At 39.9% G+C, this 18,359-nt stretch overlaps 1 protein-coding gene across 8 annotated transcripts in view; it reads right to left on the reverse strand.

Annotated features, from left to right (window-relative positions):
* Nucleotides 1–18,359, reverse strand: part of TRIM2 (tripartite motif containing 2) — a 71,691-nt gene that overhangs the window by 22,736 nt on the left and 30,596 nt on the right. For all 8 annotated transcript variants that reach the window (XM_035551517.2, XM_050710479.1, XM_035551526.2 and 5 more), the window contains 5 exons: nt 17,343–17,524; nt 14,997–15,234; nt 8,597–8,748; nt 7,730–7,910; nt 4,529–5,252 (listed from right to left, as the gene is read on the reverse strand). In XM_035551517.2, the coding sequence (XP_035407410.1) occupies nt 4,529–5,252; nt 7,730–7,910; nt 8,597–8,748; nt 14,997–15,234; nt 17,343–17,476 (1,429 nt within the window). In that variant the 5' untranslated portion in view covers nt 17,477–17,524. The remainder of the gene's footprint in view (nt 1–4,528; nt 5,253–7,729; nt 7,911–8,596; nt 8,749–14,996; nt 15,235–17,342; nt 17,525–18,359) is intronic.

Genomic DNA, 18,359 nt, shown 5'->3' on the forward strand with positions numbered 1-18,359 from the left:
TCATTACCTCAGTCTGTGACATCAGAGTTCTTCAGCCCCGGTCCAATACAGGTATGGCTGCAAATCTACACAGCATAGGTCTGGCCAAATTTCACACTGGCAATCACAAGCCTATAAAGAGTTGATGACTGGCCTCAGAGGGATTTGAGCTCATAAACTGGAAAATGAAATTCTATTTCCCCATTACAAGGCTTTCCTATTTCTACAGAAGTCTAAATTCTGCATAGAAAACATATACTACTACTTCTTAATTGGTTTGTTCCTAGTTTCTAAAACGGAGAGTGGAAAGCAACTGATGAAAGCGTGTCAGGGGCCTGTGCACTCCACGTGTCATATTTCCGTGCTGCACGAACAGCTACACCTGCACATCCCTTCCTTCCCCAATGCCCTTAGCCAGGCCGTAACGTGGATAGGGTTGGACCTCCTGCAAAGGTTGGGACGGGATGGTGGAATGCATGGAGCAGGTGCTGCTTGCTATGGGGGAGCTGGGATTCCTCTGAGCCATGCATACAAGGGGACTAATCAGTTAGAAAAATAAGACATATTTTCAGGATGTCCACGCAGAGAACCCACTTTTATTTTTGTAATTGCTTAAGAAGAACATATCTGTAGGCAGCCCTGTTTCTTTCAAATTGGACAATCCAATACAGAATGTCAGGCTGACGCCTTCAGAGAAAATTAAAGAATAAATACCAGATTAAGAACACGTCCCCTAGAAAATTTAAACATTTCCCTAAAACCAACTCGCTGCTCCCCATTTATTATTTGTCAAATGTAAATCTAACCCTTCTGCTCCCCCTAAGCCTGCTTTGAAACTGTACTCTTTATCAGGCTACCAGCTATTATTACACGGGCCTTCTTCATGACCTCTTATGGGGTAAATTCACAATAAGGCTTCTATTTGCTTTTAGCACTGATAACAGCCCAGATGATGACATCCACACCTAGTAAGGAAGCTGACAGAAAGCACTGTTAAAGGCTTATTTTCTTTTCTTTTTTTTTTTTTTTTTTTAAAAAGTGGAGTGATTTACACCCATTAAACTTACCAGCTAAACTTAGCCGCTCAGTTACATGGTTGAACAGAGAACTAAACACGGTCTGAGGAAAAGGAAAATTGAACTTTCTAGCAGAGAGCCAACTCTCCATCTGGCTGTGTCTGATGCCAAGTCCAAGCACAAAGAAACGAAGAGAAAAAGAGAAAAAGCAGTTGAAGTGGGAAATGGCACCACTACTGCTAAATACCGTCAAAGAACCCAGTCATGAAAAGTGCCAGAAAGAGAAAAGAAAAAAAATGTACCAAGGCATACAGCCCAGCATGGCAGAGCTGGGGTACAAGACAGGGCCCTGGGCAGAGGAGGAGCTATCTGATGCCACCCATGGCTCTTAACCCTCCTTTGGGGGACCTGGGAGAGGTTTACAGGGAAGGTGGAAGTGGCTGACACTTCCCTCACCTCCACATTCCTCCACTCAGCGTGGGTTTAAGGCACAAAAGCTGGGTAACAAAAGATCCTTTCCTCTCGCATTAATGCTTCCTACCACTTGCAGCAGTAGTGAAAACCATCATAGAACAATTATGTTCTGGATATCACAAACACATTTTTGTTTGCATTTGCACGAACTAAGTACATGCCACAGAGATGGATTTCTGTAAAACTATGCATTTACTTGTTTATTTTCATTCCTGTAGCAAGTTTAGCAGGCTGTAACATCTGAAACACGCTAACTGCATGGACACACTCTTACAGCTCATGCCTGCTTAAAAAAAAAAAAGTTGAGGTTATAAATTATTGAGAGAGAAGAAGAGGAAGCAAGAAATACTCTGCTCTTTTAAATAATGAATTATATAACTGTATGAATGTGCAGTCAATAGCGTGACCCTAAAGTGTCTAGATAGAACCACATGCCTTTTTAAAAGCCATGAATATGATGGAATTGGCAAAGGATGCAATGCCCAATTCCCCATGAATGAAAGCACTTACCTGCACTAATGTTGTATTAATGTTATTTCTTAATACTCGCACAAGAACTATCTCCTGCTAGGAGCTGACTGATTTACTTGTGCATACAAGTCCATATATCAGCGTATATACAAGGGCATGCTCCATATACTCGGATGCCCATAGGAATATTACAGTATGATTCTCCAACGCAGCTGTACGAGCCTCTGGCAGCCCAACTACAGGCTTTATCTTGCCCAGTTTAGAACAAAAATCCAGATTTGGCCAGGGCTATCAGAGCTCAAAATAAAAATACACAGTTGTGTTGGAAAGCAGCAATAAACTTTATTTATTTTTTTAAACTTCATCAACAAATGAACCGAAATTCAACTTTTCCAAGTGCATTGCAACTGGAACTGTACAAAATCTTAAATCCCTGAAGGCTATCCCTGTGAAAACATCAGAAGTTTTACCTGTGTTTATTAATTGCACATATGTTGGAATAGTGTAAAAATCTAGAGCACCGCAGCTGCAAATACTTAAGAGACTTTTCAGATGAAGTATGCGTAACCCCACAGGGACATCCCTATGCAGGATCATTCTGAGAAATCAGTGGTTGAGAACAGAACGTGGAATGGGATGAAGCATTACCCTCAGTTCTGTTTTTTAATAAAACAGCAATCCATGTATTCCAAATGCGGAAACTCCCAAGGGGTTTCATCAAGCTAAAGCTCTAGAACTAGAGCTATGCATTTCTCTTTTTTTGTTTCTTTCTTGTTTTTTGGAGGAGGTGGGGACACAGAGCAAGGAAGACAGCAAACGGGGAGGAGGAAAAACTCCGAAATAAAGCACATAATCATTTCATCACAACAACAACAAAAAAACCCTGCACTTTTCAAACAACATTCAAGACTGCTTTAGAGTTTATGGTGTATTGGAGAGAACAGTTTGGACAAAAGGAAAAAAAAACTACAGCCATACTACTGTTTGGTAGTTAGGTTAGAAAATGGTCACTAGAAACAAAGGATACAGAGGTGGAAACTGTAATCTGAAATCCTGTTCCATATTGAAAGGTTTATAACAAGAATATTAAAAGTTTCAAAATAATTTCAGGACATTTTTTCTTAAGTATTTACTATTAAACGCATGTATTTTTGTATTTAACTCTATGAGGAATTTTGAAAGGTGGGTCAACCTTGTCCCCATTTAGATCGACAATTTCCACAAACAGACAAATTAACGCTTGATGTATGTGCTTAGTGCTGTGTGAAGGGTCAGCCACAATGGCCCCCTGCCATTCCCAAGCATGCTGTGCCTGTGCAGGCTTTTCTGTCCTGCTCCTGTCTGCTACAGACTTAGGGAGACCTTTTCAATCTGAACCTGCCCATCTAGCCCCTTCTCTGTCTAGCATAAAACATGCCACGACTACTCCCAGAAGAGGTCAGAGAGATGCTTTCTTTCAGACAAGGTCTGAATCACCATAAAGCTTAGCCTTACTAACAGTAAAATGGGTATCACTGACTCTGTAAAAATGCTTGTAGTTGTTACATATAGGGGGTTGTTTACCTTACAAGGAAATGCACTGGCCATCTGGGAAAGGCAGGACATTTTATGAGTTGCTCCATCCAAAGGTTGCACTGTACTGTCCTACCAGTAAGCAAAGTGTGCATGCTGAATGCATTTTCTGATATAAAACTTACGTTATTGCACAGACTGTCTATCATAGTAAAGATTCCTAAAGAAATACTGACAGAGAAGAAATCAGATGGACAGGGCTAACTGACTGACAAGTGGTATCCAGATAAGTTTTCAGCAGAACTACTGAAAATCCCTCCAGGATTAACCATCATCCATTTTCTACAACAAGAAGGAAAGCTACCTTGCTGACTAGTGGTCAAACCTGGTATACCTACTGCTGAAATCCAGACTTGCACCTATCAAGAGTTAACTTTGTTTTCTTCTTTAGTTGTACAAAGTGAAAAGTTTCTGTAGTTTTTTGTTTTGTTTTAATCAAACAAAGCCATTTTACAGCCATTTTGAATTATGAATTGTTAGAGAGCTTTAAAATTGATTGCATCAAAAGACCTGAAAGAAAATCACAATGACACATAGATGTCGTATTTTTACCAAGCATTAGAAACACACAAATTTAGAGATAATATTACACCATCTAAAGCACCAAACATGTTTAGATTGGGGGGGGGGGGGTAATCATTTTAGAGGGGGAGTCCTCCAACTTTGCTTCCATGCAACTTTTTTAAGAAGTAATTTAATCTAAATCTGCAGCATTAACCTTATTATATTGCCACTTTATGATGCCCAATAGAATACAGGAGCGGTGGTAAAAAAAATTTATCCTAAATCAAATACATGCATTTCTTAACCCAAATTCCAATTAAATATTTGCAAATAAAATGTCTAAAGCATGTGCTTTTAAGTTTTATATATGAACAATAACCCAGAGGCCTAAAGGTACTATCAGGTTGCTCTACTTACAGTTTTAACCTTAAAATAATTTAACTTCTAGAATTTTTCATGCAGTTTCACTGAACTATTTTTAATAATATTAGTAGTTAGCACAAGTCTCGTACCTACTCTGAAGATCAAATCATCTTCAATGGGATTCTCTTTTCTTTTTCCAGTACTGTACATGCTCGCAGGTCTTTTCACAGCTTTCTGCTTCACGTGACCACTGCCAGGAGATTTAACGCGCCTCTTAACCCCTTCAGTGGTAGGGGACACATCTGCTGACCTGACCACTTTCAGTTTAAATGGGCTGCCCTTGATATGTTGATCATAAAGTCTCAGTGACAAAGTGAAGTCCCCTTCTTTCTGAACAGTATACAAAAATTCGTAAGTGCCGTTTTTATTGTCAAGTATTTCCCCGTCTGCTACACTCCCGTCAGGCGTGCTCAGTTCAGCAGTGAGGTAAGCGTTCCCAGATTTACAGAGCTCCCCATCTTTGTCCTTCGTTGTGATGGTAACAGACATGGGCTGTCCGATCACGGTCTGCCTCAACCCCTCACCTGTGGCGACTGTTTCAGAGGCAACAGCATTGGTGGTTAAAATGGTACCCAGATTGTGAATGGACTTCTTCAGGCCTTCCGTTTCCACTATGAAGTCCAACTGGTCATTTTCACGGGGCTGCAACGGGAAGTCCCGCTCAGCCAGCTCATTCAGCTTGTCGCTCATCTGCTTCTTCACCAGCAGCACTTCGGTTTCAGTGCCGTGGTTGAGGGCTTGGGCCGTAAAGTTGCTGCAGCTTTTAATGCTCTCTTGTCCTTCCAGTAAGGTATCCAGCTGCGTTTGGAGGACCTGTGTGCATTGCCAAACAACAGATTAGCATCACATTGCAAGATCTGTGCTAGCAAGACGCTGCATGCTTTCTGCCTGAAGGCGTTTGTAGGAACACAATTTATAGTGCTTCACTTTACAGTTTATTTTACAGTTTCCTTTTAGAAAATGTACTGTACTGATTCCCTGCACGTTCTTGGAATACCACACTGTGACACAAAAAACGTACGCCATTTTGGGTCTCTAGGGCTTCAAAGATCCACTGTCACTAGCTTGAATTATTGCCTTTACCTGCCTTTATTTTTCTTTTTATTATTATTTTTTAAATATAAAAAAATGTAGAATTTTAAGCACCTTTCCATCTAATTCTCTATTACAGTTAATGAGATAGTTAATGTGAAGCAAGTTGTCTGCACAGAGAGAGAGAGAGAGATTTTAAGAATCACCAGGCCCATGAATAAGGAAGGCTGCAAGGACTTTGTAAAATGATTTCTTCAGGGCCAGAGGAAACTTTGTGTTACTCCTTCCTCTGTGGGGATGGACAAGAAGGAATCTACATCCATCCTGACGTACTGACATCCAGTAAAAGTCCCCCCAGCAGAAGTTGGAAAGATGATTCCCCATTGTCAGCAGTCAGTAGAGCAAAACGTAAAGGATGGACTGAGGATACTGGAAAGAGTTGGGCTGAGTAGCCTGAAATTTTGGTGGGCAGCAATTAGCGACTCTATATTTAAGACTGAAAAGGAGCTTTATTATAGGCTCAGTTCTGGCCCGCAGTCTGAAATCCTTAAAACAGTATTGACCTCAAAATTGTTAAGTGTGGGCTGGGAACAAGGCTAACATTTTTTTAAACCAGTTTTGCAATGAATTAGAAAAAAGATCCCTGAATTATAACAACCTAACAGAGAAATTCATGGGAGTCTGGAAAACACAAACAAACACAAACATTCCAGCTATCCCGCACAATCTCCACTGACAAAATCCTCAAACCAAAGGACGCAGTCACACATGTGGTACGTTTTTCCTACCGAAAAGAACTAGGGCACAGGCATTATAGTGGATCAGAGAGGTTATTTTGTTGACTGTCACTGTAAAATTAGTATTTTTGAAACATTTTAGTTAATTTTAAATTAAACTTAGAGACTCTGTGTCTATTACTATGAGATACTCTTCTCGTGCTGATAAACACTATGTAATGATACTAAGGGCATTTTTTTTCTGATTTTTATGTAGCTATCTCTTTCTCTCCACCCATGGGGGGGCGGGGGAGGACGGACGGACACCAAAAAACTGTTAACTGTTACCTGTTTAGATGCCTAGAGAGGCATCTAAAAACCTCTCAGGATTCAGTAATGGGCATTTCTGATCTGCCATGCCTTTATTCCAGGCCATAAACAGTTAAACAGGCAGCATAGTTAGTAAAGTCCTGGGATGACAAAAACCCGTACACTCAGGATAAACCACAGACAGTGGAGGAAGACAATCTGCAGCTACGTTTTAAAACCGTTATACTCTCAATGTCGCTTTCTTTCATTATAGACATGGAAAATATTAAGTCCTACCATAATTAGTATTTCAGATGTGTTTAGAGCATTTTACATGAGGCCTCTCTCAGTCCACTGGACAACCAAAGCTGACTGGCTAACTTTCTTTTAGTAAAGAGTAGCTCTTCCATTTTTTTTATTTTATTTTTGCAAGGTCAGAATGATGAAATATTTGGGTTTTAATTATTTTGCAGGCCTACTGTTCAGTCCAAAACAAAATTTGTTTCTAATCACTCTTGCTATACAAACAGGAAATACCTCTTTTATTGCTTATATGCAGCTTCATAAACTTTGGTTCTGTAAATCCTAAAACAGTTGAACATGCCCCTTTAAAAAACAGTAAGATAATTTATCATCATATTCCATCTTGTGTGAACTTCATACACAAACTGAGTATATATTCTTGCTAAGAAAATACAGTTTTGGGACATCTTGGATACGTTCAGACAAACAGAATTCAGAATCTGAATTCAGACCTATTAATCCTCAACCCACAACTTCTAGGACAAAATATGTTACCAGGCATTTGAAAGGAAAACAGTGCTTTAAAGCAAAATAGTAAGCCTTGCTCAATTCTTCGGCAGAAATTGTTTGGCCTGTATCTTCATGAGAAGGTTCATGGGATTGCAGCCCAAGGATTTCAGACTTCAGTTTGGTATTCACTTATTGGCATCTGTACATGAAACACGTGGGCTTTAAGCAGATACCTACTCATTGTACTGGCTGTTTTAGATCTCCTCACACCACATGCATGGGGCTAGCTACCCATACAGGGTCTGGATTCCATTTTCGAGAGTGTGCACCCACAAGCAAGGCTGTGAAGTACTTGATTTCAGGAAGACAAAGTTCTCCTCTGGATTTCAGACACAATTTGTCAAAGTGGCATCCTGCATCATTTGTAAAAACTGGCTGTTAAATTAATAGCTTTTCATTGAAACAAAACATGCATCTTACTTTGTGTTTAAGGCCATAATTCACTTCCAGTTCCATAAGCAGCACACTCTTTCGCACATTTAAAGTCTTCTGGAGTTCATCAAAAGTGGAATGAATGTCATCTACAATGCTAGCCTTTTGGTTGGTTAACTGGTGTATGATTTCAGATATAAAATGAAGTGCTGAGTCGATCTCTGGAAGCCTGAGGGAGGGATTAAATTACAAAGATTGCTGTTTCAAAAGTTATTAAACATTGGCCCTTGCCCTGACATTTTTTGATGAAACAATCTCATCACCAGGCTGTCTTTAAACTCGGTCATTTCCCAGAAGTAAGTTCATTCTTTTTATAACCACATAATGGTTTGGGTCTGATAAAACAAGGCTAAGCCAGGGCCCTCCCTTGTGGAAATCCATTACACTTCAGGCAGTTCCAACAGGGAGGCGCTGGATTCTCTGTCCTTTATGCAGATGTGTCTACTAGAGAAGAGGGAATCGGATGTGCCCCCCCTTTTTTTTTTTTTTAAGCTTTCCTGCCAGAGTAAAGCTTGTACTAGTCTAAGCATACAGTATTACTTATTTATTATTAAATTCATGGCTGGCTAGTACTTTTCTCCTTAACATTTTATGCTCCTTCTTTGGAAGACACTTGTATTTCCAACAGCTTCTGTTTTGCAAAACACAAATAGGTATCTTTTCCTCTTTTCTTTAATCCCTCATTGCATCACTCTCAATGGATTTTTTTTCCCTTATACTGTCCTCATATTTTCCCTCATATCATCCCCTATTTTGCAGGTAAAGGTCCATGGCACAAGCACATTAAAACATCTACCCGGGGTAACACAGGAAGCCAGTGGTAAAACTGAAAAATAACCCATGGAGACTCCATACCGCTTGTTGACAGCGTCCAGCTGGACTTGGAGGGAAGCCTTGTGCTGCTCCACCACATCCTTGAGTGGTACTGTGGGATGTTCTGCATGTTCTCCCTCTGTACACTCCCGGCACATGGCTGTCTCGCAGGACTGGCAGTAAAATTCCATCACCTGAAAAAGTGCACAACTCTAGATTCAGACATAGCAGCAGTACCATCATTACAGTTCAACATGAAACAAAGACACCAACAATATACTGCTTAACGGTTGTCTGTTATTGTTACATATCTCCTACCAAATGCATTTTATTCTATCAGGAAGCATCAGAACAGCAAGCTGGCAAATTCAACGATGGACCTCAATGCTAGCCCTAACATCATCTTTATACTGTGCAATAGTAAACTTTGGTGTGTCTCTACTACTCCATGAAACAACTCAAAAAAAATCAGGGCATTCCGGTCCCCTCACTAACTTAATCCTTTGTCTCCCTTAAGGGGCTGCCACAGAAAGTGCAAGCTTAGGTTGTTTTTCTTAGCAGGGCCACTTGTGCAACACAAACTCAACCGAGATCACCAAACGCCATGTTTATTTGCTACAGAAAAAACACCCTCAATGAACAAATGTGCTGCAGGGAAAAAGCTCTATATCCCACTACTAATCCCGTAAAACCATCAAAACGCCAAATCTGAGACTATAATAAGAGTGCTGATCTACACTTAAAAGAGCAGAAGATTGTTTCAACCTGTTAAATACCCAGTAAAATGCTGTCTGGTGATTAAAAAATAAGGCCTTTATTGTGTAATAAATACCCCCAAATCTGACTATATTCATGATGGTAAAGAAAAGTGCTGTGTGCAAAATCATATGATAGTCAAAATAATGCACATACACGCAAATTCAGCATGAGACATTCTTTTACAGCTTGAAAGTTCTTGAGCACAAATAATTTTAGGCTTATTACTGAGTATATAAGGAAGCTCACAGTATATGCTTCAAAGCAAACCATTGGCAGATTTCTTGCACTCAGAACATAGCTCAGAATCTTGAATAACTCGGTTGATGCTTTTGGCACTCAGACCTCACACAAAGGAGTGTGCTGGAGATGTAGGTTGACATTAGGTGGTTGTGTGGGTAGAGTAGAACCAGCTGTTTTCAGGTGAGCAGAGGGACCTGTAACAGCTCCAAAATAACTGGCTGCTCCAAGTCTTGAGAATTAGGAGGGAGAAGTAAGAACCGCAATTTCCATGTGGCTATTAGCATTAATAGGGATTTCCCTGTGATACGCTCCTTTCCTTCTTATCTCAATTCACAAGACATGAGATTCACGCGCAGTGAGGGTTCAGTCATTTGATGGCCATTTGTGTAAGCCACTTTAGAAACAAAGTAAAAGCTGCCCCCCAATTAACTGGGTAAGGAAAGAACATGTAGATCTAAATAATGGCAACTCCCATTAACACTGCTCCAGTAAGTCTGAACTTAGACAGTAGTGGGTCCTCTGAGACCTGGCAGTTACTTTGGTGGGCTCTGAGATGTGGGGCAGTTTCACAAGCACAGAGGAAATCAGTTAAACAGAGATTAGGATTCAATTATTTACAAAGGCTTCAAAAATTTGCAACCAGAACCAACCAAAATGAACAACATTTTATCAGGAAACTATAAGCCATTTTATATAGTCATAAAAGTTCACTTATTTTGAATCAGTGTCAAAAGTTCATCTTTCTGTCTCTTCATAATTTAATGCTCATGTTCAAGAGATTTTAACAAGCTTTTTACTTGTTCTATATTTTTTATCTTTGGGTACAATGATAGAATAATTTAATATTTCTGCTTCCTATTGAATACTTCATAACAATATCATCATATTTACAACAATATATACAAGAGAAAGTATCTCATTGGAAAATTAAATTTTAGCCTAATTGACTTTCTTCCTCTTTATTCAAGTGCCAGAGAAACATATAAGCCAAAATGGTAATAGCAAGCAGACCATAAAGAGCTAATGTATATGTCCGCATAGAAATTGTCTTCTTTGCCTCAGTTGCATTCAAAATATGTCAAGTGAAAGAGCTTTCATTTCCCATGAAAATCTTTGGATTGTGCCGTAGCTGAAGAAGAAAGAAAAGCTAATATTAACACAATTCAGGCCTCAAGTGCTTGCATAAGCTGATTTCCTAAGATTTTATCTAGCACTTCCAAATCATCTGAGATTCCACATATTTCATTTTTTCTTAATTTCTAAGTAGAGGCAGACATGTACTACTGGCTTTTCCTCTCTCCCCTCACATTTTGCATCATTCAAATGCATCACATTTTGTAACATTCCCAGAAAACTTTTCATGATTCAGGTTTGTTTCACAAAGCATCTCGGAAAAAAAAAAAATTGCCTGAAACCCTTTTTTCCAAATGTCCTCTTGTGCAGGATATACTGTGGCATCCAACATTGCCTTCTGCTATGTTTCCACTAAAGTCACAAAATCAGGCAATGAAAATAGTCCTACCAGCTGTAATGAAATGTGAGTTAATACCCACTGGTTCTGAAATCCCACCCACTGACTCTTCCTTAAACCAGACCAGGATATTTCAGCACAGTGATCTAATTAGAGATCCACACATACCTCCACCATTGTAATTTAACTGAATTTACAGATTATTTTTTTTCCATTTGCATAATCAGGTCTACACGTACTCCTAAAATAGATTTCACAAAGCCAAAGCACATGGATTCCAGCCCTCAGGTCTCAAGAAAAAAAGCTCTCAGCAACAATAAGCCTCATTTATCCAAAACTACATCCGAATAATCATATTGTTCATCCTCTGCTTTCTATTTCTTTGAATTAAAACACCAGTCCAGAGAAAAGGAAGAGTTTGCTCTTTGCCAGCCCTCTTCCCCATCTCTCACCCATGCTCAGTTCCTCTGTCCCAGAGCTAGTGCGTACCTTAGATTTGTATGTTTGGGCTTTTAGAAGAACACAAGTTTGGATTACCTGAGCAACCCTCCCAGCCTATGTGGCAAAACTTAGAAACAGACTCCTGTTCTCCCAAGTCTTAGCTTTTGCCTACCAATGCAGTAAACCCGAAAGCTTTAAGCAAATTTAAAATAAAAGTTTATAAAACTGTCATGACTTAAACAACATACTTACATACAAGTAAACCACTTAAATCCCTTGTATTTAATCAAATATGATTATATCAGAGTCAGACTAGTGCTTCTTAACTGTATTAAGCATTTCTGGTGAGGGAGAACAATATTTTGCCAGCAGTGATCTCAGTTCATTAGTGCTAATACTCATTAAAGGTTAAGTTCTGACATTCTGAATTTTTCATTTAGCCTCAATGACACACTGAATATTGCAGAGTACAGAAAAAATAGATTACAGTTTAATGGGATACACAAGTGAGACAGTGGGAAGTACAGAAGTGAGGAGAAAAACGGGTTTAAAAGATATTTTATGAAGCCATTTCATCAGAACATCAAGGATAGATGCTTTCTTATTTTTCTAAGAGAAGCACATAGGCTGTAAGCAAAAGTTGCGCAAGTTCAGGAAATGTTTTTCTAAACACAATCTTTTACCTGTCAAGTTCCCAAGCTATTCTATGACCTTTCAAGAAAAACCTAGTCAGAGATGAGACATGGTCTCTTGTTTCAAGTGTTTAATCTAGTATTGGGTGCATTCTCTTGTTGCACTCCACAGGCAGAAAATAAACTGCACTTGTAAAATCGAGGATCCTAGGCTCTAAGCTGGCTTTCACTTCAAATTCAGAAAAGAAAAAAATCCATATTATATAGTAATGGACCTACAGTTACACATCATTTCCTGTCCAGGCTATACCTAGCCCCTAAATGATTGTAAACCAACATTTCCAAACTAGCATGCTTATGCCCAACAGAGTTACAGGAGTGTAGCAGCTGAGAATAAAGCCAATCTTATTTTCATGTGCAGATATAAGATTAGAACCTTCTCTCAGCTTCAAAAGTTCCATACCATGTGTGTCCTACTATCCCAGTTTCACAAGGACATTTTTGTGCTCTGTGTTTGGTGAATGAGGAAGCACTAGTTTATAGTTCCAGCACAGGAAATCTCTTACGTTAAGATACTACAAGCTGAGCTTCATTTTTCATAAGCACGCACACAACAAAGATGCCACAACAGAGGATGAGAGGATGTGTGCAGAAGAAATAGGATATACACAAACGTATGGAAAATATGAGCGGTGGCAACAAGACCAACTGGAAAGGAAAGCACTTAACCTACAGGGCCTGAGGAAAGCTAAGGTAGAAGCAGACAGGAAAGTCAGTAAGAAAAAAACAGCAGTTTCTATCTGATTTTAATCACAGAGTTTTAAATCCAGCATCACTGGAGAGGCTGAAAAAGCTTGTTTAAACAGAAACTTGTTTCCAAGCTAATACAAAGAAAATCTGGAAATATTTAAATCAAACAAACTTGATGCAAATTTTTCCCTCGAGAGTAAAAATACAATGGATCTGATGATACATATGATTATACCCAAGCCAATATATACAAGTTAATGAGGAGAGGATTCAGTGCAGAATGACTGCCTGTTCTTTGCAGGCCTCCTCCTCCAGCTACCACCTCAGTCCCTCCTCGCTCACTCCAATAATGCTCCTTGCCACGCAGTGCCCTGCCGTGCTGTGTACCCATGAAGCCAGCAGCAGCCCATTTCCTCAGGCAGGCCCACGGTGCCTGGCACCCTGCCCTGCACACCCTGTCCTTCGGCCAGGCCTGCCCAGCCAGCCTTGGTCAGTTCTCCCCCAAACTTACCCCAGTTCCCCCCATTATGGTGATTAACGTGCACTTTACCTTTTAATTTCCTAGTTCACAAAGCTTTAAATTGGTGTTATCTTCAGCCTCTCCCCCACCCCCCCAGTTATTTACTGGAACAAGAAGATATTCCCATCACACCGTACGCAGCATCTGAAAAGGCAAGCTATGTTTCAAGGCAAGACAACTAAGTTTATTTTAGAGGACTTACAAACACGTCTTTCCATAGAAAGGAATTTTCAGAAAACTATAAGGTGGCCCAACTTCAACTGTAGGCAAGACAGTTTTTTCTACATCCACCCAAAGAGTCATCAGTTGATAATGTAAATTACAAAACAAGTAACATCTTCATTTTGACTTTTTTTTCTGCATTTCACAATGAAGTATGAAATGGCTCCTATCACAATTCCTATATCAGAAAAGAATCGTGATTCATGTTAAGGAGATCCAACAAAATGTAAATAAAAAAAATCAGGAATACATTAATGAGTAACCACTACACACATACAGGTATAGCACACACTAAAAAAGTTACGCAAGTTACTCATTAATCAGATTGTAAAGCAAATCAGTTCTACAAGTCAACCTAATTGCAGCAGGTTAGTAAAAGAGAGTGAACTGAGCTGTTTCTCTGTAAGAGCAATGAATACCTATCAACCGAATTATTCCTATACAACCCATATACCTAAACTGAGCATTGAATAAAACAGTTCACAGAAAGTTGTCTTAAAATACTGGCATACATTTCTTGGCTTGCACAGAAGTTTACAACACTACACGGCTCAGCTTTTCAATATGGTCTACTTACACACTTGCATAAGCCTGGCTTTGAGACAGAAGCTGATTTGCCTACCATGAAACCACACAGGTTACTGTTGAAAATGCTGTGAGCTGCAGAGTTGGAGTTGTTCTTGTAATAATATTGAAATACTTACTCACTTTGAGGGTACTTGCCAGTGAACACACTGATACCATTTGAGGGTGTATGTGAGAGGATGCTGGACAAAAAGAGTAGGTGGGGGGGGAAAAAAAAAACAAAAAAACAACAAAGCAGCCTCCGAGGACTGATACACAGGATGCACAAAGCACTGCAGATAAACAGAAGCTCTCTGTTTTAAGCCTGTGCTGACCCAGCACATCCTGAGTTAGGATGGCCTTTTACTTGGCGCTATGTTAACACGCTCACATAGCTTTTGGGACTGCTTCAGATCTCTCGGGGTCAGTATGCGGGTCAGTTATGCTCATAAGGTACCTGCCTCATACTGCCTAAAGCCCACAGGTTCTCACAGCAATATTTGAGCCTACAAGTAAGACAGCTATGGAAAGCCGTCCCCAGGAGCCAAAGGCACAAGGTCCAGGGCTTGCAGGGGAGCAATTTTGACCAAATGTACTAAAAGGAGGAACCGTCCAAGAGAGTTGTTAAGATGAAATAATGTTACTTTAAGATGCTCATCTGAATGCATTTGAGTATTGCTGGTTTTAAGAAGTCACTTGCCTTTGCTGACCTAATATAAAAATCAAAGCAATCGTGTCATACCAATTCCCCCACTATCTATTTAAAATAACCTGTCCATGACAAACCAGACTGGTCAGTACACACCAGTACCTGTGCATATCATGGGAGTTCATCTCACTTACATTTCCATCATGATTGGGGCAGGAGAGTGGTTTGCCCGCAGCTACAGCTGTGACAGTCTCCAAGATGGAGGACTCTTCAATGCTGTTGTCTGGCGTTCGTTGCAGGACATCCATCAGGTTGGTAATAAAGAAGTTGTTCTGGAGTGCAGAAACCCCTTTCTCTGGCAGAATGGAGGTCTGGCGGCACACGGGGCAAGAAAGGGTTAAGCTATGGGCTGGAATGTAATTCTGTAAGCACCTATGGGGAAGGGAGGTGGAGGGGGAGAAAGAGAGGGAAAGTATCACCAAAGAGGAAAAAAAAAAACTCCCTTCATTTAAGAACTGGTTTGAAATAGCACTACCCCTACTTACAGGAGAAAAGGTAAATCATATTCCAGGCTTCAGAAGTGAAGTATTATGGGGATTTTTTTTTCCCCTGCCACATCAAAAAATGTTCAATAAGCTGACATCACTCTAAGAGTTATGTGCCTCTCTTTGAGCCGTTCATGCTGAGTTGATCTATTCTTTGAGACATCTACTGCATCCTGCTCTTAGGATAGTAAAAACGATAAACTATCCGATAAAGTTTGACAGACATGAAGTTATTGCGTTAAGCCTGCGTCTTCAACCGAGTAACCGATGGTTGACCTTTGCCTTTCCAATAGAATCTCCTTTATTAACTTGTATCTCTGGGTTTACTGTTTCAGACCTAAAACCTGGTCCCAATGAAACCAATGGAAATTTTTCCATTTATTTCAATTAGGAAAGTTATTTGGCAGTTAGCCAAAATCAACACAGCTCACTCTGCTTTGTTCTTACTACATAGAGAAGCATATCCTAAGTTATCATAGTTTATGTTAAGACAAGTTTTGGGGGGATTTTTGTGTTTTATTTTTCGTTTTGTTTCCTTTGCTTGTTTTAGAGAGACTAAATTTCGCAGAATACCGATCCAACACAAAACTTCTGTGATCAAGAATATGCAGCAGTTAGTGCTACTTCTGGCCTTGAAACCCAAGTTAACAACTGCTGAGCATGCAACATTTGACTGCAATTCAATATAGCCCTGTAAAGACAGGAAGCTTTGCAGAATGCAGTCCTTCAGGAGTCTGAAAGGCGAGCAGTGCTACACCAAGTTGTTCATGTGATGCCAATCAAGAAGGGTGACCTTGCACAGCTATGTGTCTCTCATCCACTTCCAAGCACTTTGCTTGCACCACTCTTCATCCTCCCTTGGCAGCCCTCCTCCTGACCCCCCAGTAAGGGCTCTGTGAAAGGAGAGCTTAAGTTTTGTTCATCAGCTGTACACTGGAGGAGTTCTTCCAACCTCTCTCCATAACCAGATCAGCGTAAGAGGATTACAGTGAAAACCAAAAGCAGACTTTAGGATTTACACATGAACTGAAGTCAAGAAACTTAAGACACAATGGTGAAAATCTTGACTTCACTGACTTCAGTGAGAGTTTCACTGCTGAATTCAGTAAAGTCAGAGTTTCCTACTCCTTTAGGAAAGACCATTTCATCTGGCACACTCAGAGATCCATAATTTTTCTTGTACCCTGTAAAATTAAATATGCGCATCACAGTTCTAAGAAAGAGGTGAAATCTCCTGAACTGTATTCACACAAAGTGTCATTTATTATTATTCTCCTGCCATTCAGTATATAACCTGAAGAGTTGCATCCCATCATCAGATCAAGACTTCTAATAAAAAAATTCTCCAGCTAACTTTTTTTTTTTGCAGATGCTGTATTCTTGCCACTGTTTGAATGGATAATACAACATTAAAATATCCCTAAGTATATATATATTTAATTCAGGTGAGTACAGTAGAAGGCCAATTGCTGGGTTTTCTCCATCTCTTTTCAGAGAGTTTTTCTACTTCAGTCAACCAAGCTGCAGAATAATGAGGACACTTAATCACCGGTTATTAATAATGTATATATTGTGTCTAACCCTTGGACATTAAAGGATGGGATAATTATTTCACTACTTAGTAAACCAACAAAGAAAGGTTTTTATTCCTTCTAATTAAAGACTAATCAGCATAAATTTGAGGCTATTAATTTGAGGTCCAAATTCTGACTGTGACCTTATGCATTGGTGTAACTCTATTCATTACTTCCATGAAATCTATTTATTTGCTTTTGCATAAAGGGAAAGTATTCCAAATATTCTGTAGCTGTCTCTTCTGCCTGCCCACCACATATAATAGTTTTTACCTCCCTACTTCTCCAGCTTTCCCAAACGTCATTGTCCCTTAACATGACCTTTACAAGTAAAGAGAAAAGTCAGTGTCCCATAAAGACGCAGGCTTCTGTGCTCGTTCCAAGACAAATGTCAAGATACAAGCACAAAGAAAGGACTTACCTTTCACAAAAAGTGTGCAGACAGGGAAGTACTTTGGGGTTCTTGTAACGGTCCAGGCATATGCTGCAAATCAGAAACTGCTTGTCAATCTGACGGACCACAGGACTTGGGATGTTAGAGCCTTCACTGGCCATCCTAGACCACTGACATACGGATCCTGTTCCCTTCTACCCTGCACACTGCTGGAGTTGGGTGGGAGGAGAAAAAAAGAAAAAAAGAAAAAAAAAAGGAAAAAAGGCTTATAAACTACAAGAAATAACAAAATCAACAACCAATTCACTCATATTTCATCCTGATACAGGAATTCATATTTCCATATAAAGCAAAACCAATGGAGAATTAAACTTCTAAAATGTCTTATCAGTGATGAGAGACTGGGAAACAGTCTACACCACCATACATAACACCTCTGTGTGAGCACGCATTCTGGAAAGGCATGTTGCCTCTGAAATACAACAGTTACAGGGCTGTTTGGTTTTAAAGACATCCACGATAAAAATGTTCTTGTGCCAGTAGGCTAAGCCACTTCTCATAATCATTGAATTTCTTACGTCTGGAGCACCACTGGCAGAATGCTTAAACTGGAACTGCACCAGCCAAATGACTGTGTCACAGAGCTTAAGAATGGTTCAACCTAACATTTCTTCCCCTTATCGGTGCTGATGGTGCCAAAGATATGGTAGGCTTGGATTTCAGGAACTCCCGTGAAGGAACCTCCAGAGCCAGCCAGTCCCTGGGAAGAGAGCGCTCAAATTCTGTATCAGCAGCAGAGGTGGGGTAGTTGAGGTGGAAATTCTCACAGTAACAGAGACTGAGCAAAGAAGAGCCACCTGATAGCTGCTGAGAGTCAGCAAAGGTAGGGCTGAGGGATACAGGAAGCACATCCAGATAATGAATGCAAGGAAAATGGCATTCCAGGCAGGAAGAGCAATCACTGAAATGTCTCCATAACACTGGCATAAAAGGCATGAAATAAAAGGGAAAGAAAAAAAAAATTTGCAGAAAGAGAAAACGGGA

The sequence above is a fragment of the Cygnus atratus genome, chromosome 4 (genome assembly GCF_013377495.2).
Source record: "Cygnus atratus isolate AKBS03 ecotype Queensland, Australia chromosome 4, CAtr_DNAZoo_HiC_assembly, whole genome shotgun sequence".
Taxonomy (NCBI): Eukaryota; Metazoa; Chordata; class Aves; order Anseriformes; family Anatidae; genus Cygnus; species Cygnus atratus.